The sequence below is a fragment of the Lissotriton vulgaris genome, chromosome 9, assembly GCF_964263255.1.
Source record: "Lissotriton vulgaris chromosome 9, aLisVul1.2, whole genome shotgun sequence".
In the NCBI taxonomy this organism is placed as follows: domain Eukaryota; kingdom Metazoa; phylum Chordata; class Amphibia; order Caudata; family Salamandridae; genus Lissotriton; species Lissotriton vulgaris.
In genome coordinates, this window is record NC_141697.1 from 268,196,418 (window position 1) to 268,222,560 (window position 26,143).

Here is a 26,143-nt window from a genome sequence, read left to right on the forward strand (position 1 = left end):
GTCGGTTCTTGCAGTGTCTCGGGGTGCATACTTCCGGGACACTTTTGTTTGGTATGGTAGGGCGGTATCGTCGCCGCTCCCACTTTACCACAGTAAACCGCTTTCCTATTTGAAAATGAGAGCAAGTTAATCTGTTCTCTCTTTCAAGAAAGCAGATTGTTTTTGGAAAGAGAGAGCAGCATATAAGCGGATGTCTCTGATAAAGCAATGCCGGCTCTCGAAGGACGCAGGGAGCCGTCTGGGATCGTGGGGGCATTGGGGTTAAAAAAAATATATATATTTTTAAGAACTAACTTTACTGGTCAAAAAAAGAGCTTTATTTCTATGATAGTATGCAAAACTTTCAATTTTTTTTTGTGCACCAGTTGTACTCCCTACGCATGCGCAGCCTTGTTTCCAAGCCCACGTTTTTTTCTTTTTCTTCAAGTTCGCCAAGCAAATCTCTCCTCATTTCAGGTATTAAATTTGCCGCTTTCTTTTCTAGGGCCGTGTGTGTCATCCGCTGCTATACTTTTGTAATACATTAATAAACATATTATATCTATGTTTATTTGAAATGTAGTGTTGAGGCGCCAAACGTTGATTACATACATTTTAGTAGTTTTTCTCCGTTATTTTTATTATACCTGTTACTTTCATTTTACTCTCCGCTTATCTTCTCTAAGATCCATGAGATTTCCCGGCACAGACACCACGGTGTTTGTCCTTGGCCTTCGATCTTATGACTTGGTCACACATATACCTAAAAACTGATTTGAAGGACGTAAGCCAGAGCCATTACAACGCGTGTTCGTCAACACAAAGATATTATTAAGATTATGCGTTTATCATGCGTGGTAAATGCATACCAGTTGTGAAAGCATGTGTGGTAAAGCCATATGCATGCTAATGGCTTTGTGGTGACAATCAGGCGTGGTTATGACCGCGTTGTAATGGCTGTTTCTCCCTAGGACACTGCAGGAAGCGGGTCTGGGCGTGGTGGACTCCAGGGCACCAGGCGGAGGGCACGCGGCCCCTCTCATACAATATAGAAATCTTTGTTGGGTGATTGTTTCCATGTTTACCATGTTGTAGTGTACCAAGAGAAAATATAAGTCAGTACTTTTCAATCTTACTCTTGAACATCTTACTATAGTACTTCAACATTATAAATATTATTTTTGTTGTGGACCGTCAACCCCCCCCCCCCCCCCCCCCCCCCACAAAAAAAAGAAGTATGTAGTTTTTTTAATTAACTTTTATTAAAAGAATAACTGTAAATGAAACTTAATGATAATTATATTATAAACAACTAGAAAAATAAACTTTAAAAAAACAATATTATAAACAAATTGTGAAGTGGACTCCAAAGGATGTTGGATTGGTAATCTGCAAAACAAAAAAGAAAATTAGAGTTTAGAATTATGTAGATGCGAGTAAATGAGCTGAAGCATTACAAGTCACGGTAACAGAACGATTTTACATGTGCAGTGTGCCTGGTACATTTTACTTCTGTTATAGTGCCGCGTTCAAGTGGTGTCTATATGGATGTGCCTACTGCGTCACTGACTCAAAAGTGGCACAACGGGATTGTAAATATGCCGACTTATTTCTAATGCATTGTAATGAAGGCATTGTATATCTAAGCCTCTGTGCTTACCGTTGTATAAACACTGCGGCCAGTGGAATTCAAAACTTAAAGACTTCTTTGCTTTTACATGTGAAAGCAGACAGCATTTTCTATAAGTTTAAAAGAGAAAGAGAAATGATGTCACAGAGAGTGAGAGAGAGAAAGAGAGAGAAAACAACATTAAAACTGTCTCGCAGAGTCTGGAGTTGAGATTTTTTCTTGAAAAGTTAGACGTAGATTTACAAGCTGCTTGTATCACTTTTCCCATATTAAAAGTGACACAAAAGTTGCGTAATAAGCTTGTAGATATGTTTGTCAGACTGTTGTAACCTATCTTTTGTCAGTGCTCGGAGGTAAGTATACATTTTAGACAGTGAAGCTGCTGCACACTACCCACTGTCTCCTTTCACAAATGAAGGTAACACTACAGTTTTACGTGTTCAGTGTGCCTAGTACATTTCAGTTCTGTTATAGTGCCGCAATCAAGTGGTGTCTATATGGAAGTGCCTACTGCGTTACTGACACAAAAGTGGCAGAACGGGATTATAAATATGCAGACTTATTTCTGATGCATTGTAATGAAGGCATTGTATATCTAGGCCTCTGTGCTTACCGTTGTATAAACACTGCAGCCAAACACTGCGGCCAGTGGAATTCACAACTTGAAGACACTTTTGCTTCTACATGTCAAAGCAGACAGCATTTTCTATAAGTTTAAAAGAGAAAGAGAAATTATGTCACAGAGACATCCCTGGACATCTCCAGCCACCTGAGAGACCTGCACTGGCTCCCCGTCAGCAAGAGGATCACGTTCAGACTCCTCACCCATGCACACAAGGCCCTCAACAACCGTCTGACCTTCTACGCGCCCACCCGCCAGCTACGATCGGCCAGCCTCGCTCTCGCCGCCGTACCACGCATCCGCAAAGCCACCGCCGGGGGAAGATCCTTCTCCTACCTGGCAGCCAAGACATGGAACTCCCTCCCGACCCACCTCCGGCTGACCCAGGATCATCTCTCCTTCAGGAAGCTCTTCAAGACTTGGCTCTTCGAGCAGTAACGGACCCCTCCCCACCAGCGCCTTGAGACCCTCCGGGTGAGTAGCGCGCTATACAAATGCCGATGATTGATTGATTGATTGAGAGTCAGAGAGAGAAAGAGAGAGAAAACAACATTAAAACTGTCTCGCAGAGTATGGAGTTGAGATTTTCTTCTTGAAAAGTTAGACGTAGATTTACAAGCTGCTTGCGTCATTTTTCCCATGTTAACAGTGATACAAAAGTGGCGTAATGAGCTTGTAGATCTGTTTGTCAGACTGTTGTAACCTATCTGTCGTCACTGCTGTGAGGTAATTATTTGTTTTACACAGTGAAGCTGGTGCACACTACCCACTCACTCCTTACATAGATAATTTGTTGTTTCGGAAGCAAAATTCTTTATCACCTAGTGTCATTGGCGTTATTGAAAGATGGTGCTCTACGTGTGGAAGAAGCCTTCACTGTAATCAAGAGAGTTAATCATTTCAATTCAGATATGGTTGTATACAGTAGAGTGGAGATAACAGCGTCCAAATCTTTAAAAAAGAAAGAGAAACAATGTGAGAGAGTAAGAAAGAGAAAGGGAAAAAGGACATTAAAACGTGGGAGAGACACACACGACAGGGGAGGGGTACGTGAAGCCAGAGGCGCAACCACAGTCAAAAATATCAGGGGTGGGAGGCTAGAAAAAATGTGGGGTTGGGGGCTTTAGTTCAAGCTAAAGGAAGAGTGGAGCTGCAGGGGCTGTAAGCGGGGGGGATTATCAAAGCCTCATTAACCAGCGAAATATTTTTAAAAGATCTGTAACATATTAGGGTGCGACTGTGAGTGGGCCCAGGACGCTATCTCAACCTAGCTGAAGCCCCGTTAGCCCAATGTTTTTCTTGCACCTGCTGCATATTACATATTCTCTCCTTTGACTGATAACTTGTCGTTGTTTCAGAAACAAGCTTGCTTGCTCACCTTGTGCTATTGCCGTTGTCCGTGTTACATAATCCATCCTGAAGCTGTACATCTAAAAGATATTAAAAGAAAGATGTTATAATTGGTAATTCTTGCTATATTAATTTGGAGTTAGATAATATTGTGCTTTTATAGACGATGATAGTCAGATTTCTAGGAACTGTTTGTATTGTGTGTATATTCCGGACATTTCAGCGATTATAAAAACGTTACTGCTATTGGGAAAAAAAATTAAACATGTCAATTAATACATTATGTAGGAGTGCGTTTTTCTAAAATACTAAGTCGCAATTTTGTATGTAGTCAGCTACAACCCTTTGACTCCTTCCGATGCATACTCAAGCCTCACTGCTCACCTTTTCGTGGAAAAGACACCTTCTTCATGAGGTAGTTCCGATCTCCAACAAAGAAGTCTCATATAAGGTGAGTCTTGATATCTCTATGGCTAACGACATATTCGTGCTCCCATCATCATCATCGCCGGTGCTTCGCCCGATCAGTGCTTCGGGCATCACTAACTCCGTGAACAAAGAGGCCACGCATGTGGTAGTGGTCCCCTTGTTCGGTGCTTTGGGAACAACTCTAAAATGGCGTACAACACGTGCGCTCCGTCTTTTTTATACATAGGGTCACATGTGCAGTGACAGATACGCTGAATGGGTGTGGTGTGGGTGAATACCAGTCATGAGGGAGTGTGTGTGTCGATCCGACAACTAGACTTGCAACTAAGAAATCACTACAATAGAAATTAGGGCTTTATAGTGTTGTGTTTTCCTGGTAGCGTAAGAGTGGCTTTCTTTTTTCTATGTGACGTTACAATACAGTCACCATGTATGTAGCCTATTTTGTGACGCATTTTATTGTATAATGCATTTCAAAAACTAGTTGTGATAGCGTGCTTTTAAATTAAACTGTGAAGTCTGCGTTTGAGTTTGTTGAGTGTGGAAGTATTTTTTTTCTTCTATTTTCTATTCTATTATGATTGTGCTGACTTTTCTCCTTTAGCGTGCAGTACTATATTATTTTATAAAATGTATAAGTGTTGAAATCATCTTTTAAAGTAGAATGTAAGCATGTAAGCTGCTGTCTTTGACGAAAAGCAATGCCGGTTCCCACAGGAAGTGGTGAGCCGGCTGGGACCGTGGAGGCCTTGGGGCTTTTCCCACGGTCAGCAACGTTACATTTGAGCCCCGGGGGATGGGGTCCTCGGGGATTATGAAAAATTAGTGATAAAGGCTATATTTTTTATGGTTGATTTATCGTACGCGTACCAAGCACCTATGGACGACGTACGGTGCGAAGATTGGAAGTCGTCCCATAAGCATACTGAAGTAAGAAAAAGAAGAATATTTTTCAGATATTTATGAAGTGTATGTGTTTAAATGTTGGGTGGCTCTAAAAAGAGCCCTCATGTTTATTGGGAGATTTTAGTACCTACAAGTAAGTACCAATACAGAGTCTAAAGTTCAAGAGGAATACTCGGTTTCCCTCATTTGTAAAATGTGCACCGTCTCTCCTATAGATGCCATCCATATTGAAATGTAGATTGTTGTGGTAGATGGACCCCATTCTATAGTTTCGGAGAAAGGCAGAAACAGATTTATTCACATGTTTCCTAGCTTTTTCAATCTGTGGACAATAGTGGTTGAACCGCTTCCATTTCTGCCTTTGGCATATTTTAGAATATACAAAGGCAGTTTTGGGGAACAGTGTCATCAATTGTTTACAGGTGTCCTTCGTAAGCATTTCCAGACCTACCCCTGTCAAAGTGCCTAGGTCATTGCCACCACAGTGCACAATTATGAGGTCAGGGTGTTGGAGATGTAAAAAGGATTTCACCAATGACATCAATTGATGCCACTTTAATCCTCTCTGTCCAATCCATTTAATGTCTACATTTGGTAAACGTAGGTCTTTGTGAATTCTTTTCTGTTGTGCGTACCTTTGATTCCAGAAAATATAGCTGTGTCCCACAATCCACACTGTAAACATCTTGAAGAGAGATCTGGATGCACTCTGAAGGTCTCTGTAAATGAAATGGAAGTTTGAAAAGTAAGATTTTCTAAAATGGAGGACAACATGCAGTTTTGAAAAAAGAAAAGAAATGGTTGGTTGTTCCACAATATTCTACACTAAGCTAGGATGCATGTTTCTGTTTTTTAAAAGCCTGATTTTTATTGGTTAAGAAAAACTGATAGAAAAGAACGTTACATAAGATAAGCTGGCATATTCTCAAGTCAAGCACACTTGCTGTTTTAATTTGCAACAATGCATGATGAACTTTTCACCTGTGTGCTGAGTTAGATGTTTTCTGAAGTGTTTCTATGGTAACTGGCAGATTGTGGAATGGGGAAGGGTTGAAAGTTTTGTCAGTTGGAAAGGGTGCAAAAGTTCAAGCAATATAAAAGTGTGTTTCGTTTTGATTTAATGTGGGAATACATGTGATTTTTTATTTATTTGTATATGTGCGTAGATTGAGTGTGTAGATTGACATGAAAAGTGTGCTATTTGCTATAGGACTTCCTGTCCCCCTAGGACTGCTTAAGGGAGTTTATAATGATCCGCAAGGTCAAAGTCTTGGATGGGCTTTGTTGAGCCTTTGATGGCCGTGGGGACCACCACCTAACAGGGCCGGCTCCCGTAGTGTTATGGGGTGCCTATCCCTCTTTGCTATGGTAGGGCGAGAGTTCTCTTTCAAGTAGGAAAGCAGATTGCTTTTTGTCTGAGAGAGCAGCATGTAAGCTGGTCTCTCTGACAAAAAGCAATGCTGGCTCCCGAAGGACGCAGGGAGTCGGCCGGGACCGTGGGGGTTTTGGGGCTCTCCCCACGGTTCTGAACGTTATATTTGAGCACCAGGGGATGGGGTCCCCGGGGATTGAAAAAAATTAGTGATAGATGCAACATTTTTATTTTTTTTAAGGTATATTTAGTGTACGTGTACTGTGAAAGTCGTTTCACATAAGCGTACATAAGCAAGAAAAAATTAAATGAAATGAAAAGTGCTACTTATATAGTGCAACTGTCACTCCTAACGGAGTCTCCTGGCGCTGAAAATGACAAAGATCAGATTACATGGAACGGGATCTAGATTAGGTGTAAACAACAGGTATCAGACAACCCAAAAATCCAAGTCTTTAATGCTTTCCTGAGCTGTCCCTCCTGTTCAATTACTCCAAGTTCCTTTGGCATGTAGTTCCAGGCCTTTGCTCCCAGTACAGTGGTTGATTTCCCACCTCTGGTTACCAATTTAAAGTTCGGCACTCTTGCAGCACTAGATCTTCGTGTTCTTGCTGTGATATACCGCTTAAATCGTGCTGAGAGATAAGTTGGGCCCCAGATACAGATGCCTTGATATTGGTCTCAGGCTTGGTTAACAACATTAACGCCCCTCAGTTAACGGAATCTACTGCTCCTTTACTTTGTTCTCGTATTGATATGGTTTGGGCATCTGATAATGCATTGAATACTAGTTATATCGCATTATGCCCTCGAGTCACTTCGGATCACAATCCTATTTTACTTATGTTTAATATTCCACAATTTCATACTAGCCCCAGGATTTATTTACAAAACACAATTTATTTCCCAACTGAAAGCTCATAATACAGATTTCATTCGAAACAATCTCGATTCCATCTCCTGTATCATTGTATGGGATGCATGTAAAGCTAGTATCCGTGCATGTAAAGCTAGTATCCGTGGGTTCACCGAACAATTTCTCTTTGTACAAAACTCTGAGCGCGGTAAAACTAACAAAACTCTAACCAATAACATTCTTCTAGCTGAACTCTTATTAGCCGACGCCCTGCGTACCGGCTCTTCCAACATGCTGGAAATTGGTCTTAAACTTGGACGGCTAAAAGCAGCTTTAAAATCAATACTTTGGGGAAAAAGTAGTATAAAACTACATAAATCCTATATTGCCCAATATGAACGTGGAGATAAAGTAGGAAAACGTTTGGCCTATAAAGTAGCTGATGAGAGAGCTAACACTCGGATCAAAAGTTTAAAAGGTCTTAACAATGTTACACTTGATCAACCCCTACAGATGTTAGAACAGTTTGCAGAATTATAATAAGCAACTTTATACACCAGACAATTTTCCTACATTGACTAACATTCAGGCTTATTTGGATCATCATATTCCAGGAAAATTCGGCCACAGGGCTTGATCTATTATCTGAACCTGTTAGCTTATTAAAGATACGGCAAGCTGTTTTTTCCTTACCATCTGGAAAGGCAGCTGGGGAAGACACCTTACCTATTGAGGTATACAAGATCTGCATTGCTGAGTTAGCACCTCTTCTCCAGCACGTTATTAACTATATTGGTGAGAATGGTAAAGCCCCGAATCCTTGGAACATTGCTAAACTGATCTTTTTTTTTTAAAAGGATAAGCCGGCTGAATGAATGTGGTTCATATCACCCTATTTCACTTATAAATACAGATACAAAGGTTTTTGCAAAAGTACTGGCCATGCGGCTGGCCCCGTTGATACCCAAGATTGTCAACCTACAGCAACACAGGTTTGTAATAGCAAGAGATACTACAGCCCACATTAACATGGCCATCACCCCCTTTGATATAGCCGGGACTGACCCCTCCCCACTCGGTATGATTCTTCTGGATGCGAAGAAGGCTTTCGACCGGGTGGGGTGGGATTATTTCTGGCTAGTAATAAAAACTATGGGCTTTAGTGGGCATTTTGTAGTATGGATGCGATCCTTATATGACAATCCTACTGCGAGTATTAGTTATGCAGGTTTGACATCAACTATTTTTTCTATATCTCAGGGCACCCGTCAAGGGTGTCCCTTGTCACCTTTACTTTTTGCCCTCTCGATGGAACCTTTTCTCTATGCCCTGCAACTACAATCTTGCATAATACCTTTTAGTTTTGGCCTTCGCACACTAAAAATTACGCCATATGCCGATGACATCGCCGTTTATTCCACCGACATTGTGAAAGCTATAGATGGAATAATTATGGAAGCTAGCAGACTTGACGATGTCTCGGGTTATAAACTAAACTTAAATAAAACACAGGTTATCGCTAATTATAAACCAACAACTACAGTACTGGGTATCTGTCATACGGCTACTTATTTAGGAATTAAATTATCAGCTAGAATTAATGAAATTCTTACAATCAATTATGATACTTTAGTTAAATCTACTATTGTACAATTAAAAAAATGGCATAAACTTCCACTAAATATTATTGGCCGGATTAATTTAATTAAAATGAAAATACTTCCCAAATTTCTTTAATTATTCCAATCAATCCCTCTCTCTCTCTTAGTAATCTTTTTTTTAAAAAACTCAATGGAATATTTAGCAGTTTTATTCGGGGATACCGTAAAGCCCGCCGATCAATGCTATTACTCAAATCTCCCCAAGAGAATGGGAGACTTAACTTCCCGGACTTTAAATTATATTTTTGGGCAACATTTATTGGTCGTCTACAAAGCTTACTTCATGCTGATAATCAATTCTATTTCCACACTTTTATGTTAAAATCGGATTCTAGTATGTTTTTATTAAGAGTTAACAACCCCAACTACTTCAAAAGAGTTAAATTTAAGACTGCCAGGGATTCTGTTAAGATATGGTTTAATATACTGATGTTTTGTAAAGCTTCTTTTTTTCATCCCAGATTGGTACTATGGGGCAACCCCGGACTTCCCGGGATATTCAGGGATAACATGACGAATATCTGGCGTACACATGGTATTAATACACTTGGAGACTTATTTGGCACTCATTGCTTCTTGAGCTTCGAGACACTTCAATTTTTATATAAAATTACAGAAACAATGAGATTAAAATACATGCAAATTCATGATTATTTTCTTCGTAAAATGAGAATGCGTGAAATATTTGACAATGGTATTTGGGACTGTTTTTATTTATTAAAGAACAAGTCTTTAATTAGCAAAACTTACAGATGTCTCTTCACGTATAAAATCAACGACTGTTCAAAACTGGCAGAAAAATGGAGTGCTAAATTAGGGTTTAATATCACCTCCACCATGATATCTTCCTCGCTCCATAATATCCATCGTTTTGTTCAGTCCTCTAGCTTAAGATTACAACAATTTAAAACTACTTGTATGCTTTATCATACACCTGAAAGGATATCCAAATGGGCTAATAATATATTATTTAGTGACCGAACTAAATGCCCAAAATGTGGCCTTGTAGCTGCTGTTTTGGAGCATATGCTGTTTTCCTGTCCTGTTTTATCTGAGTTTTGGTCTGCGCTGGATAAAATTCTGAAAGTGAAACTTAGCTCCCCCCCTCTCTTATAGCCCCTTCTATATTACTTGATATTCATGCAACATCTATATTGCAGCAGTCAATAGTTACCATTGTATTATCATGTGCCAAGCTAGTGATTGCACGTGCTTGGATTTCTCCTAAACCTCCCCATATTATGGAATGGTGGACACTGATTAATGATATATACTCTATGGAAATGGCCCTGGCTAAAATAAGAGGTACTCGCTCCTTAATGAAATGTGAAAACATTTGGGGTTCATTTATTATGTGAAAAACAAGTGGTATTTATTCTGATGAACTTACTTTCCTGCAATGTTAATTAGGTTTTTTTCGGTTTGTAAAATGATTTTACGGTTTCACTCTGCCATGCTGTTATTTTTCTTCCCTGTTTTCTATGTATTATGCACTATCAAACATGTATTTTTTTGTCGTCTTTATGTACTGAGTTGCGAATAAAATATAAAAAAAAAAGAGAGATAAGTTGGGCCCATTTGATGATGTGCTCTAAAAGTCGTCAGTAGTAATTTGTACAAAATTCTTTTGTGAACTGGAAGCCAGTGAAGGGTCTTCAAGGCGGCTGAGGCTGATGCCCTACACGGGAGCCATAAGACCAATCTGGCTGCTGCGTGCTGGACTACCTGTAGTCTCCTCAAGATAGTTTTATTGATTCCTACGAGGAAGCTATTACATAGTCCAATCGCGAGAGTATCACAGCCACTGCCACTGTTTGCTTGGCGGCTAATGGGATCAGATTAAAGAACTTTCTTAACATTTTTATAAGCCCAAAGCAGGTCCCAGTTGTTTTCAGTACATGGGGCTTAAATGAAAGAGAAGAGTCGAACCAAACACCCACATTTTTTTTTGCTGTCCCCACAGTCGATGGGGGGGCTGTTATGCCATCGGGCCACCAGTCCTCTGGTTGAAAACAATTATTTTTACCGATAGGTACAAACTCAGTTTTATTGGTATTGCAGCAAAGAAGATTATCTTTCATCCACTTTATGACTGCTGCAAAACAAGTTTTAACGTTTTCTTCCGCATCGGTGGAATTCTTATCCAGAGACAAAATTAACTGGGTATCGTCTGCGTATGACGTGGTTCCAATCCCATAGAACGAAATCAACAAAATCAGAGGGGCCATATATATATTGAACAAAAGTGGACTGAGCGCTGCCCCTTGGGGCACACCAGTGGACACGGTCCGTGCAGGTGAAAAAAAAGATCCCAACGAGATCACCTGCTTCCTGTTTGACAGGAAGGATGCAATCCATGCCAATGCGGAATCGGATATGCCACAAGATCTCAGTCTGGCTAACAGGATGTTGTGTGAAATGGAATCAAAAGCGGCAGACAAGTCCAAAAGGATCAGGACTGCCTTCTTGCCATTACCCATTATAAATTTAATGGTATCTGATATTTCAAGTAACGCAGTCTCAGTTGAGTGTTTTGATCGAAAGCCAGATTGACGGGCATGGAAAATCTTTGATGACTCTGAATAGCTGGAAAGTTCTTTATAAACTATTCTCTCTGATCTTGCTCAAGAGTGGTAACAAGGATATAGGCCTGTAGTTGGATAGATCATCAACATCGATGTTAGGCTTTTTCTTCAAAGGTTTCACTATAGCAAATTTCCATTCCTCCGGTACAATACCAGTAGAAAGTGATGAATTCACAATATTATTGATCACTGGGTTTACAATATCAACAATATGATGTAATAGGACCGGAGGACATGCGTCCAACGGGGAACCTGATTTGCAGGCCAGAATTGCCTCTTTGGTCTGAGAGAGTGTAGCCGCTTGAAAGGCATGAAGGCTAGGTCTGACATCTCAACTGTCCGACGTGTTCTTTTGAATGACCTTAATCTTGTTATCAAAATATATCGCATTTTCATTGCATAACTTCTGAGAAGGGGGAATTTCCATATGCAGACCTTTAGGGTCAGTAAAAGATTTTACAATTGTAAAGATTTCTTTTTCATTATGCTTTCCTGAAATTATTTTATTATGGAAATATTCTCTTTTCGCGAACCTAATGGCCCGATGATAGCGTTTCCTAAAAGTTTTAAACACCTGTAGATCGAGGACATCATTGCCCTTTCTCCATCTCCGTTCCAACTGTTTAGACTGCAAGTGCAGTCCCTCTAGCTGTTTTGAGAACCAAGGGTCGTTATGAGTTTTTTTTTTACTCTGTCTAGCCATGTGCTTCATCGGGGCTAATTCCTCGCCTACAGACAGGATCCAGTTATGAAATCGGCGAGAGTCCTCTCCGGGTTCGCCCGTAAGTGTAGGGACCTTGTTTTGGGCAATTGTAGGCAGAGAGGGATTTATGGCTAAACAATGCGATTGTCTCCTTGGGGCTCCTACATCCTTCAACCTCCCTACATTGTCCTTAGTGGGAATCAGAAAAACTAACGGAATAAAACTGATTCGTCCAGACCTGTGGACTTGGATTACCTGTCTGGAGTGAACTAAAATTGGTGCAAACTGCATCCAAGGTGTGTCCAGCTCTGTGTGTTGGTCCCTGTACTGTTTGTTTCATGCCCAACAAATTAACTGTTAAATAGATATTTTACAGATATCTATTAAGTTTATGTGTTTATATGTTGGTTGCTTGTAATGAGACCTTTTCTCTTTATTGGTACTTATAAGTAAGTGCTTATGCATAGTCTAAAATTGTTGAGGAGCAGTGTTTTATACAGTGCTGAACTTTTGACCTCTGTTAACAGTTATAATTTTTTGGGTGATATCACACTGTGCATATATTAAGGAATTATGGGCCATATTATCAAGCCTGGGCGATAAAATTATTGTCTCTTTATCGGCAGGAAACTGACACTAAAGTGGCGATAATGGGCTTGATTATATAGGCTCTATGGAATTCCAATCGAAGCCCATGTTAGATGTGAAGGACATCTAACATGAGCTTCAATTGGAATTCCATAGAGCCTATTATCAAACCCATTATCGCCGCTTTAGCCGCAGTTTCCTGCCGATAAACTGGCGATAATTTTATCGCCCAGGCTTGATAATATGGCCCTATATTCGAACATTTTTGCATATTTTCTACACTCTCTTGTTATACTCCCTCCTGTCTCGTCTTACTCCTTCCTCTATCATTATACTATCTTGTTTTTCTTATACTCTGCTCTCTTTTTATACTTTTTTTCATACTTGCTCCTCTTTTTGTATGTTTGTCTTCCTCTTTATATTCTCTCTTCTCTTTATATTCACCACTGTTGTCATAGTTCTTACTGTCTTCTCATAGTACTCCCTCGCTCCTTATACGGTCAGTCTTCCTTTATAATTGTCTTTTGTCCACATTTTTGTGTCTGTGTCTTTTTACAGTCTTTCCTCTTTCTTCATATATACTCTTCTGTTCTTATATTCTCTGTTTCTTTTTATTCACTCTGTTCTTTGTAGGTACACCCTATTGTTTTCCCACACTTTTCTTTTTCTTCTAATACTCTTCTCTCTGTACTCACATTTTTCCTCTCTTTTCTTATATTTTGCATTCTCTACAAATATTGCCGTCTTTTCTTATTGTCATATTCGTCTCCTCATTTTCCCCCTGTTCTTATACTCCCCCCTGTTTTTCATATTCTCCTCTCTTTTCTCTTACTTGTGCATGTCTCCTTATAGTACTGAGTTTCTTGTATTTCCTTTTGTCCTGTACTCCTTGTTCATATTTTCCTCTTTTTCTTCATATTCCTTTTCTCTTTTCATTTTCTGTCCTCTGTCTATACTTCTTAAATCTGTTGATATTGTTTGCTCTCTTCTCTTACTCCTCCTTGACTCCCTGCATACACTCTGCAGCACTTTCCTCATAGTCTCCGTATTTTCATACTGATCTCTCTCTTTATATTTGTTTCTCTTGTCATACTTCTGCCTCTTTCGTCATACACTCTTCATAATATTCCATTTGTTTATACTCCTTCTTTTCTCCTCAGACTGTATTCTCTGTTCTTGTACATCCCTTTTTTCCTTATGCTCCACTTTTCCCCACATTCTTCGTGCTCTCTTCTGGTACTGTTCTGTCTGTCCTTATACACACTGTCATTTGCTAGTATTCGTTTTTTGTTCTTTTAGTTGTGTGTCTTTTCACATATTCCTTTTTTCTTTAGAGTCTTTCTCTGTCTTCCTATAGTGCCCCCTCTTGTCTGCTTAGTTTCTTTTTTTCTTCTTATACTCTTTCTTCTCTCCTCATATTTCCATCTTTCTCTTCATAGTCTCCCTTACCTATTGATACTTTCCAGTTTATTCATACTTCCTTTATCCCGGTATATTGCAGTGTCTGTTTATACTCCCCTTTTTCGTTATATTTTCCCTCGTTTCATACTTCTTCCTCTCTTGTTGTAAGGACTTTTATTTTCATAGTCTCACATTTCTCGTCAAAATCCTCCCTCTGTTCTTATAAGTAATATTAAAGAATATTTCATATATTTATTTTTGTAATGTTATATATATATTTTTTAATAGATTCTGTTTATCAAAACTGAAAAAACGGTATCATGCCTACCAAATGTCAAAAGAAGAAACAAAGAAAGAAAGGTGTTTATTTGAAGAGAAGTCATCCACAAGATTTACATGAAGAACCATGTGTTAAGAAAAAGAAAAAAGTCCTAGTAAGAGAAGGAACACTTTTCTGAGGAAAATATTAAAGACTAAGAGTAGTGTGCACAAAGGAAAAAATGGTATTAGTGTGTCTGCAACGAAAAAGAAAAAGAAGAATAAAGAGAACAATCATGGAAAGTCAACTGCAGAAAAAATAGTGTATAGTAAATGGAGGAAAAACCAATTTATGGAAATTAGGAAAAAATGTTTTAAATAGAGTTCTGTAAAATGTAATTAAAGAAATTAAGGGATGTAATAAAAAACAGCTTTTTATAAGAAGAAGGTATAGTAAATGTAGTTGCCAAAGCTTTCGAATTGAAAACAAAATTGTTTATTTTAGTAATCAAAAGAATTCGATTACTAGATAAACTAATCCATTTAATGAAAGCCAAAAGTAAGTGGAGAAGAGGAATTAACAGAAGTAATTTTTGTGAGGTTTTTTGGGTGAATGGAAACATAGTTCAAGTTCTGAGCCTTTTTTAAATGAAGAAAGTTATCTTCAGAGTAATGATTTGTTGCTTGCAGCTGACACTAGTGGTCGTGCTTATGAGGTTAGAAGAACAAGTTACTTACCTTCGGTAACGCTTTTTCTGGTAGATACAATATCTGCCTGTGGATTCCTCACCTTGTGAATATCCCCCTGCGTCAGCAACATTCGGAAATTCTTTTGTAGCTTCGTCCCGACGTGGACCCGGACGTCATAGAGGCACGGCATCGCTCGCGACTCCACTGACGTCACAGACGCCTATAATAGGCCCACGCCGGCGTGATAACATCAGTTCCGCCCTTTTTTCCGTGCCTTCGAGGCACACGGACGGACCAATGACAGTAGACATAAACACAGTATACGCAGTACCAATATCAAGGTAACACACACAGTGTGAAGTACATGCAATAAAACATTTGACAATAAAATAAATACATAATAGAAACACTGGCATAGAAGAGTGGACAACAGGGAGGCGGGTGGGTCAGTGAGGAATCCACAGGCAGATATTGTATCTACCAGAAAAAGCATTACCGAAGGTAAGTAACTTGTTCTTCTGATAGATACATCTGCTGTGTGGATTCCTCACCTTGTGAATAGAGTCCCACAGCAGTCCCCACTCCCGGAGGAGGGTGTCCACTCTTCTAAACCAGGAAATCCTGAAGGACAGAGCGCGCAAAGTGGCCGTCCCTCCTCACTTCGGTATCCAAGCAGTAATGCTTCGCGAAAGTGTGGAGGGAAGACCAAGTCGCTGCCCTACAAATATCCTCCACAGGAACACCTCTAGCCAATGCAGAGGTTGACGACTTAGCTCTTGTAGAATGAGCCGGCCAAAGAGTAGCAGATCTTTATACAGAGGACAATCCATCTTGATAAAGTTCTTTTATGGACCGCTCTTCCTTTCTTGCAGCCAGCAAAGCCAATGAAGAGCTGGTCATCCAACCGACAGTCTTTAGATCTGTCCAAATAAAAGGACACCGCCCTCTTGGGGTCCAGACGGTGCAACCTCTCCTCCTCCTTGGAAGGGTGTGGGGGAGGATAAAAGGTAGGGAGGGTAACAGATTGACCAAGGTGGAAAGGAGTTACCACCTTAGGCAGAAAAGCAGCCCTGGTCCTAAGAACCATTCTATCAGCATGAATGGACAAGAAAGGGTGCTTGGAACTAAGAGCTTGAAGCTCACTAACCGTCCTTGCCGAGGTTATTGCAACGAGGAAAACTGTCTTAAGGGTCAAAAGCCTCATAGGACATTTGTGAAGAGGCTCAAAGGGAGCACCCATCAAAAAGGTCAAGACAAGATTTAAGTCCCACTGAGGCACAATAAAAGGAGTAGTAGGGAACTTATTTGTGAGGCCCTTCAAAAACCTAAGAACAACAGGAGACTTAAAAAGAGACGGCTGGTCAGGCATGCAGAGAAATGCCGACAGCGCAGAAAGATAGCCCTTCACTGTGGCAACAGCAAGCCCCTGTTGCGCCACAGAAAGAGAAAACTGAAGAACATCAGACAAATGGGCTCTCAAAGGATCTATAGACTTCTCTCCACACCAAGTGACAAATTTAGACCACCTATAAGAATAAATGGACTTAGTGGAGTCACGCCTGGCTGACAAGATGACATCCACCACGTCAGGCGGGAGAGAAAAAGAACTCAGGTTGCCCTGTTCAATCTCCAGGCATGAAGGTGTAAGGTCTGGAGGTGGGGGTGTAGAACCTGCCCCTCCATCTGGGAGAGGAGATCTGCCCTGTGAGGGAGACGGAGCGGCGGGTGAGAGGAGAGGTGGAGAAGGTCTGAGTACCACACCCTTCTTGGCCAATCCGGGGCGATCAATATGACTTGGGCCCGGTCTTGGCGATCTTTCCTCAGAACCCGAGGAATCAAGGGTATGGGAGGAAACGCGTAAAGGAGCATCGAGTCCCAACTCAACTGAAACGCATCCCCCAAAGCTCCTCGCATCGGATACCGGAGACTGCAGAATGACAGGCAGTGAGCATTCTCGCGAGTGGCGAACAGGTCCACCCGAGGAGTCCCCCACATCTGAAAGATTTCGTGAACAACCTCCGGGTGAAGCCTCCACTCGTGGTCGGCAGAGAACTGCCGACTGAGACTGTCCGCACGAACTTTCTGAACTCCGGCCAGATGATTTGCCATCAGACAAATCCGATGGTCCTGAACCCAGGACCAGAGACGCAGAGCCTCTCTGCAGAGACACTGCGACCCCACTCCTCCCTGCTTGTTGATGTACCACATCGCGGTTGTGTTGTCCGTCAGGACCTGAACAGAACGCCCGCGAAGGGAAGGGAGGAAGGCCTTGAGCAGGGCGGGCTCTAGGCTCATGGTGGCCCTGTGCAGGGAGCGTAGGTGGAGGCCCCGGGAACTTTGCCATTAACCAAGGCGTATCTCGCTGCTCGTATGTCACCCTTCAACTCAACAAGCACGGCTAGTGCATATAAAAGGCAGCCAGAAACAAACACTCACGCAAACAACCACACATTCGCATGCTCACGAATGCACAAATGTGCATGCACGCACACACGCACTCATGCACAACAGGAACACACACACACGTTGAGGAGCACACAGACGCATGCATTCGTGAGTTCTCGGTTATGCACAGGCACACACTCAAATGTGCATACACACGCGTGTCGTGAACATGCATAATGCAGACAAACCATTCAGTATTGACTACGCTGCGCATCTGAGACATGTTGTTAACACTCACATAACTAGGCAGCTCAACTGGAAAGACAGGCGATTACATTATAAATATTTTGTGAGCAGTCTCGTCTCAGAGACAGTCAGACTGTCACCATTCCAAATTTGAAGGTTCAGACTCGGGGAAGAGTCGAGATAGTGCCGGAGTCAGACAGGTGTTCTCTGTCTGATGATCGGGTGGCGACGTTAATTGTTCTTTATTCTCAATCTCACACGATGACGACGCACCGCTCACTCACGTCACGCACTCTCCCTGGCGGGAGCGTGACCACCGTGACGTGTCACTGAGCGGCTAAGAGCAGCAGGTGCACAGTTGCGCACTGCGCACAGCGCGCGGGGGCTGTCCCAGGGCTGTCACGTCATTGGTATAGTAGGGCTAAGATTGACGGCCCTCGGACCCAAACTGCTGGCTGGCTGGGCAAGTGAAACTGAAAACAACAACGCTCACGCTGCCATTGCCCGGAGGCCGTCAAATCCTGCCAGGGGGCCGCCAGACGCGCCTGCCTGTCAGTGTATCCTGTCCGTCTTTCTGTGGAGGTCTGGTGTCCTGCCCGCCCTTTAGAGCCGGGCCTGACTGTCAGTGTGTCCTGTCCGTCTTTCTGCGGAGGTCTGGTGTCCTGCCCGCCCTCTCCTCAGGGGCGGTTGCCGGTTGGTTCCTTGTTATCCTAAATATTTGCCATTGTGCACACTGTAGGACAATCTGAGCAGGTGTGTATGTGGGAAGAGGACCAGGCCAAACCCTTCCCTCGCAGCGCCTGGGCGCAAGAGCGCATGCTTCGAGGCACTCTCTGCCCGGGAGGCGGCGAGCCCTCCGGCATCACAAGTTGGGACAAACTTTCTGTTTGTTTCATATTTCGAGGATCATGGGCCTGTTGACTCCTCGAAGCTCTGCTTTTTGGGTGTAAACCTCCCCCGGTGGCAGGTGTAACCATCGGCCGAGGCCCGCTGTGACGCGGCCTCTGGGCGCACAACAAACCCGCCGACCTCCGGGCAGCCTGCGGCCTCGAGGGAATTTATACCCGACCCGTCGAGGTGCTGTTTGTGGTCACAACACGCGCTGCATGCGGAAAAGTATCCGTCTGGGTGTTTCTGTACAACGCGGGGCTGTCCCTGGCACGAGAGGAGACACGCCGCCTGCCCGAGTGCCAAGAAGCCAGGCAGTGCTTAATTTGTAAAATATGAAGTCCAGGTGCTCAAATGTTTGTCGGACACAACACCTACTTCTCCCAGGCTCCACCCACTTCCTCCACTAGCTCCACCCACTTGGTCTATTGGCTTCACCCACATCCTCAACTGTCACTGCTAAAAGTTAAATGTAATACCCAATCTGAATTTTAGCAAGGGAGCCTTCCTCATAAGCAAATGCAACAATAAATGTAATTTTACTGAAAGTAATGAACAATGAAGTAGTGATGTCTGAGTTTTTCAAAACTGTTTCTGAAGCTCACTTGGATTACACCATAAAGAAGAATGCATGGGGGCGTACTTGCCTGCAAACAATTAAATATCTTCAGATTTGTGAGTTTGAAAGTTGCCTCTAACAGGTGTTCTATCTTTAAAGAGTTGAGCAGGCTTGTCAGTCACACTGGGACTGGCACTTTGGAAATGCCTGATCTGCTAGTACAACACTGTGTTTAAAAGCAGGAGTGCATTTACTAAATCTATGGGCAACAATTTGTTTCTAGTGCAGTCTTTTAAAAAAGCAATAGTTATGATGGTAAAAGGCTAGTGCAAAGCCAGAGTAAGCCCAGGCGGTGCTCTCCTCTAAGGTTCTTATGAAACGGTAGTACAAAATATACTGTTAGCACCTGTTTTTTTTCACTCCCTACGATAGCCCACAAGTACCTTTCTTTCAAAATGATTTGCAAGGATTTGGATATTGTGATCTGGCGAACATAAAGGTTTCCACGTTCTAACAACCATGGGAATAAAGTCAAAGCTGTAGGTTGAGAAACAACAATCTATCTATATATCTAGGAAGAGGGAGCCACTGCCATTCTTTATGGATATTCTGCCTCTGGGATGGTGTATACAAACTTCAGATTAAAAATCTTTTTTTTTAAAGTGACATACATAATCCGTGCCAGTTTGGACAAAAACATGTTGCCATAGTCAATATAATGACTTGCAGAAAAAACGACCAGGCTGATGGGAGGGCCACACCATTTCCATCAACATCACTTTCACATAAAAACTAAATGAGTCAGCAGCACTTGATTACTCAAAATGCTGTCACGCTATGGTGTTCTGAGAATGACAAGCATGTAATAAAAGAGAGAGGGAAAGGCTTTGACGGAAAATGAAAAATATAAGGTAGCATCAAGATGGAGCATGTAGGAGACAGAAGGCTATTAAGAAAGAGAGGGAAAACAAGAAGCAATAAAGAGAGAGCGAAAACAGAGTCAGAGGGGCAGGGAAAGAGAGGGAGGGGCAGAAAAAGATAGTGAAAAAAGTGTGGGAGAGAGAAAGACAAAGAGAGACCACTTAATTGCATTAATGGTATTTTCGTGCAGTGTATTTCTAGAAGAGGAAGTGCCTGATTAAGAACAGGAAATACCAGTACATTATGACATTGTAATAGTATTTACCCTATGGCTTTAAATCACGTTAATAACAGGTATGACTTTAACATGAAAATATTAACTTGTTAAATTGCAGGATCACAAAAGGCTGTGACACCCGCCAGGCCTCAAGTTGTGCCCCTCTGGAGGCTGACATGTCTCTACCACACACTTGTAATTCTCTCAATTATCTTCACAGATTGTACGACCTTCCCGTGGCTTCAGGAGTGGAGTTAAGTATGAAAAGAGACCTTACAAATAGGACAGGATGTGTTTTCACGTCGCTGCAAATGTCTTATGTTAAAAAAACGACGTCCTGCTCGTCTTGTAAAGATAACGTTCTCTTCACCATCCCACCGCAAATGTATTATATTTAACAGTAAGGGTTGGTTAGTGGCTATGTAGACAATTAAAATCATGGCAAAACGTGGCAATCTGAAAACAAATCTGCACACGCTGCCTACCGCACACAGAACTAAATAATCAAGATTCCAGCCGGGGCAGGGCCTTACCTTAACTGCTTCTCGGCCCTTAAATTAGGTTCAGACATACTACGGGAGCCAAAGTCTTAATCAAACCAACGTCTAGCCTATTTTTCCCTTTTTTTCCATGATGCTGCGTAAGACCGTGTGTAGAACTTGCAAATGTGGATATTATAATGTGTATAATCGACGCCCGCGGGCCGCTACTAGGCCAGGGCAAGCACTGCAGTAGTGAATGATGGAATCTTGTAGTGCCGCCACCACGCTCCAAAAGATAAAAACAGCGCTGGTATGACATTGGCGTACTTACAGTTTACTCATGGTGGGGGACTGGGGTCATTGGCACTGCTTTATTAACTGGATATGATGTATCTGCTCCTCAACGCCATCGAGCGGACAATGACTCGTGGTTGTGCTTCAGCCACGGGGGTGTGCTAGAGCGTCACGTGGCTCTCTGAAAAAAATCTGTACAGGCTGCCTGCTGCACACAGCCCTGCAGAACCAAATACATACCAGATTCCAGCCCAATTCGGTGTCCCTACTCCCGCCCTTCGGCAACATTGAACCAAGGGCTATGATGTGACCTCCATCGCGTATACATGAATTTTTGCTTAGGAACTCGGCTCTCACAGCCGCAACACTTCTGGAGACAAGATCAACGCAACGCTTTAGCAATAAAGCAGTCATTCCGATATGACGTGCAGACGCTGCCCCCGGAAAGCACCGGCACAAATGGCCCGGGGCAGCGCCTAGAGGGTGTTTGGGGTCAAACAGCAAGTCCGGGGTTCAAGGAATCCTCTGCGTCATGGAGCAGCACCTGGAGTCAGGGGTCGCGCGGGGGGTTGGCACGCAGGCCCTCTGGGGGCTTCTGCACGAAGCAGTCAGGACAAAACCCACCAGCTGTCAAAAACGGCACCTCAGTAAACAGTATCTGTATGTAAAGTGCACTAATCACCGATCCGCGTCGCGTGGCGGCCCCTGGGGTTTTGGCGGCCCTGTGCAGGTGCACACTTTGCACATGCCTAGGGCCGGCCCTGCCTTGAGCGCCAGACGTATCGCCCGTAATTCCAGCAGGTTGATGTGAAGCAACCTTTCCTCTGGAGACCAAAGACCCTTGACCTCCAGGTCCCCCAGATGAGCACCCCACCCCAGAGTGGATGCCTCCGATGTTACCGTGGCCACCGGAGGAGGCAGCTGAAAAGGCTTCCCTTGAGACAGGTTGCCTTTTACGCTCCACCAAGATAGATCCGCTGCAGTTTCTCTGGAGATCCTCACTGACTCCCTGAGATCCCTGTTGTGCTGATACCACTGCCTGCGGAGGCACCACTGGAGTGCCCTCATGTGCCAGCGTGCATGGTTGACCAACAGAATGCAAGAAGCCATCAGACCGAGCAGACGTAAGACCTTCAGGACTGGAACAACCGCTCCATTGAAGAATAAAGGAATCATTTCCTGTATGTCGCGAATCCTTTGAGGAGGAGGGAATGCGCGACATACAGTAGTGTCCAGTACCGCACCTATGAACAGGTTGCGCTGGGAGGGCACCAGGTGAGACTTGGGTACATTTATCGAAAAACCCAACCTGTGCAACAACTGAGTTGTCTCTTGCAGATGATGGAGCACTATCTCCGGAGATTCCACTTTGATCAGCCAATCGTCCAGATACGGGAATACAGGTATCCCTGACCTTCTGAGATGTGCTGCCATCACAGCCATCACCTTGGTGAAGACTTGAGGCGCAGTAGTAAGACCAAACGGAAGGACCGCAAACTGGTAGTGTTGCGACCCAACCGTGAAACGGAGATACTTTCTGTGCAACTTCAGGATTGGGATGTGAAAATACGCATCCTGCAAGTCGAGCGACACCATCCAGTCTTCTTCCGGCAGCGCTTGAAGAACCTGAGCAAGGGTGAGCATCTTGAACTTCTCCTGTTTCAGGTAAAGGTTCAAGATCCTGAGATCCAGAATCGTGCGGGAGTATAGCATCCCTGACCCTTCTCCTGCTCCGGAACCACCTCTATCGCACCTTTTCGAAACAGTGCCTGGACTTCTTTCTGCAGGAGAAGCAGGTGGTCCTCCGAACAATAACCCTAGCAAGGAGGATAATTTGGGGGTAATTCCCGAAAGGGAAGAGCATACCCATTCTCTACAAGATTGAGAACCCAAAGATCCGATGTTATCAATTTCCAATCTTGAAGAAAATGGGTAAGCCGGCTCCCACTGGGCCCGCATGAACCGGAATGGCGGGTCTAGGGCTGCTTTGCTGCGGAGGCTGGGGGCTGGGAAGGGGAAGAGGAGGAAGAAGAGGAAGCGTTACGGCCCGAGCCCGGGACCTCTGCTTGCCTCTATAAGATCTATACAACGTGTTTTGCTGCTGCTGCGGCTGCTGCTGGGTTGACTTATAGGTTCGAAAAGAAGATCTGCTAAATCCTCTTGAACGTCTACCAAAAGTGCCTCTGGTCTGAAGGCCCAATGACTTTGCAGTCGCCCTGCTGTCTTTAAAGCGTTCCAAAGCAGTGTCCGCTTTTTTCCCAAACAATCCAGACCCGTCAAATGGAAGATCCATCAATGCCGCCTGGACATCTGTGGAAAACTCACTTGACTTCAGCCATGCAGCTCTTCTTGTGGCTAAGGAAGAACCCATGACCCTAGCCACAGAGTCTGCTGTGTCCAATCCACTTTGAATAACCTGCCTTGCTGCAGCTTGAGTATCAGAGATTACCTCTTGGAAGTCTTTTCTATTCTCCTCAGGCACCTTAGGCACCAACTGCTTCACAGTGTCCATAAGATCGTGGATATAACGCCCCATCAAGCAGGTAGCATTCGTGGATTTCAAAGCCATACTGGCAGAAGAGAAAATCTTCTTAGCAGCCTGATCCTGCTTTCTCGACTCCTTTTCCGCTGGGACCTGCGGAAATGCACCCGTAGACCTCTTGGAACAGGCAGCCTGCACCACCAAACTCTCTGGTAGAGGATGAGAGGTTAAAAACTCCGGTTCTTCAGGAGCTGCCCTATACCTCCTAGCTACAGCCCTAGATACAGCAGGAGCCGATACAGTTTTTTTCCACATCTCCAAAATTGGATCCTTTAAGGCATCATTAAAAGGCAGCAACGGTTCAGTCACTGAAGAAGGAGAATGAAGGACCTCCGTGAGCAGATTAGATTTAAATTCTGCAGTTGGTAGAGCAATGTTCAACAAACCTGCAGCCTTCTTAATCACTACATGATAAGGCGTCACATCCCTTGAGGGTTCATCAGAAACCGAAGCAAGGTCCCAATCAGGTGACAGTTCGAGGCCACTAGCCACAGACAGGTCCTCAAAAGGATCCTCAGAATCCTGTAGTTCGCCTTCCTCCAGAATTTCCTCTCGATATCTTTCCTCCTCCATCAACCTCTGGGCTTCACGCCTTGATCTTTGCTTCACAATCGAAGCCGACGGATCCGCAATCGACTCCGACGGAGCCGGAGCCGGCGTCGAACTCGAAGTCAGACGAAGAAGAGATCCACGACGTAGATCAGGGTTCGGCTTCAAAGTTGATGGGACTGGCGTCGACGGAATCGGAGATGCCGACCTCGGCGTTGAAGGCTTCGGAGTCGAAGGCCTCGCCGGATTCGGATAATGCCAATGCGGCGTCGAAGCCGGCATAAAGGGCGCAGGTGCATAGGATTGAGGACCAGCAGGAGCCCCAGAGGGATACATAGCCCTTGAATAAATACCGAACATCGCATTCAGAAAATGCGAAGGATCCTGACCTGGGAAGGCTGGAAATGAACTCCCAGGCGGATCTCGAGGGCGCGGAGTCGAAGCGGCGTCGACCTCCTCTTCAGGCTGGTGCACCGGAGTCGACCAACCTTCGGGCAACGGAGCCTCTCCCTCTCCAAACACCTCCTCCTCACCTTCATCCTCCCGACCTGAAGGATGGGATGGGTCCGGAGATGGAACAGCTTTCTGCTTCGGCGAACTCCGCAAATTCGCATGCGACGCCTCAGCCTCGGCATCCTGTTCCTCCGAAGCCGAAGATACCACCTTCTCGACCAGCTTCACCTGCGACTTCGGCTTGGTACCGGACTCCTTTCTCGATCGATGTCGGGATTCATGGGTTCTCTTTTTATGCTTCTTTCTCGAAGACCTTGAAGCATGGGCTGAGGACGAATCCGATCGCGACCTCGAGCGAGACCTTGACTTCGAGTGTCGAGTCCGCGATCTTGATTTCTTCTTTCCCTTTCCTTCTTTAAACTTGGCAACCAGAAGTTTTGCTTCTCTTTCCCGGAGGGCCTTTGGAGTCATCTTCCTGCAGGATTGGCAGTCCTCGACGTCGTGGTCATAGCTCAGACACCACAAACAGCATTCATGTGGATCTGTGATGGACATTATCTTATTACATTCTCCACAGGCCTTAAACCCGGTCTTCTTCGAGGACATGTCGAAAGAAAGTGAAGACAAAGAGACTAGAAACAAATAGCAAGTAACAAAGTTACAGCCAAGGCTACAGACGATCCCAGAAAACCGTTAGCGTCGACGACGCGGAAAAAAGGGAACTGATGTCATCATGCCGGCGTGGGCCTAATATAGGCGTCGGTGACGTCAGCGGAGTCGCGAGCGATGCCGTGCCTCTATGACGTCCGGGTCCACGTCGGCGCGAAGCTACAAAAGAATTTCCGAATGTTGCTGACGCAGGGGGATATTCACAAGGTGAAGAATCCACACGGCAGATGTATCTATCAGAAATGGTTGTCCTATTGAGAAAGAGGAAATTGTTCCTAGAAACGCAGAAGAGGTGTCAGCTGATGACGTTTTAGGGAGACGTCCTAAAGCTCCAGTGTACACTTGTAATTGTAGTAGTATTTGTAGTGTACAGCAAGAATCTATTGATTTTTTACGCAATTTCTTATGTAACTATACAAAGAAAAGTGTGAAACAAAAGATTAAGATGTTGCACGGACTAGACCCTTGCAGAGTAAGAGAAAATACTGGTTTGCAAGGTCATTCTCTGGCTTGTGTTTCTGAAAAAGTATGTCGAAGTGTTTTTCACCATTTCAGGATGTTAGCAGTACATCATTCTGAAATGATGAAATTAGTCAGAAGATTGCATTTTGCAAAAAGTCCAGCTCTACAGTTAAAAAAGTTGAACAGTGATCTTTTGCATGGATCTGTATCAAATGTACAGAACGATTGTGATGAAATTGAGGTTAGTTATTTTGGTCCTGAGGAAGACAGTGCAGAAATTGAGATATTAATAGAAGGAAATGTAGAAGAGAATGTACAACATTGTAGTACAGATAATTTTGAGCAAGAAATTACAAAGTTTAAGGTGATTTCAGGTGAAAGGCCAAATTATTGTTGTGTCTGTTGTCGACGAACTCATTATAAAATCAGACCAGGAGTGTTGATTT

The 26,143-nt window shown here is 43.5% G+C and overlaps 1 protein-coding gene across 3 annotated transcripts in view; it reads right to left on the minus strand.

Annotated features, from left to right (window-relative positions):
• ANGEL1 (angel homolog 1) overlaps nt 1-26,143 on the minus strand; it is a 377,662-nt gene that overhangs the window by 38,135 nt on the left and 313,384 nt on the right. The window contains exon 10 of one of the 3 annotated variants that reach the window (XM_086937538.1): nt 4,981-5,635. The exons of the other annotated variants lie outside the window; for them this stretch is intronic. Coding sequence (XP_086793664.1) covers nt 5,502-5,635 — 134 coding nt within the window. The 3' untranslated portion in view covers nt 4,981-5,501. Of the gene's footprint in view, nt 1-4,980; nt 5,636-26,143 lie in introns of those variants that run through there. 3 annotated transcript variants of the gene reach the window in all.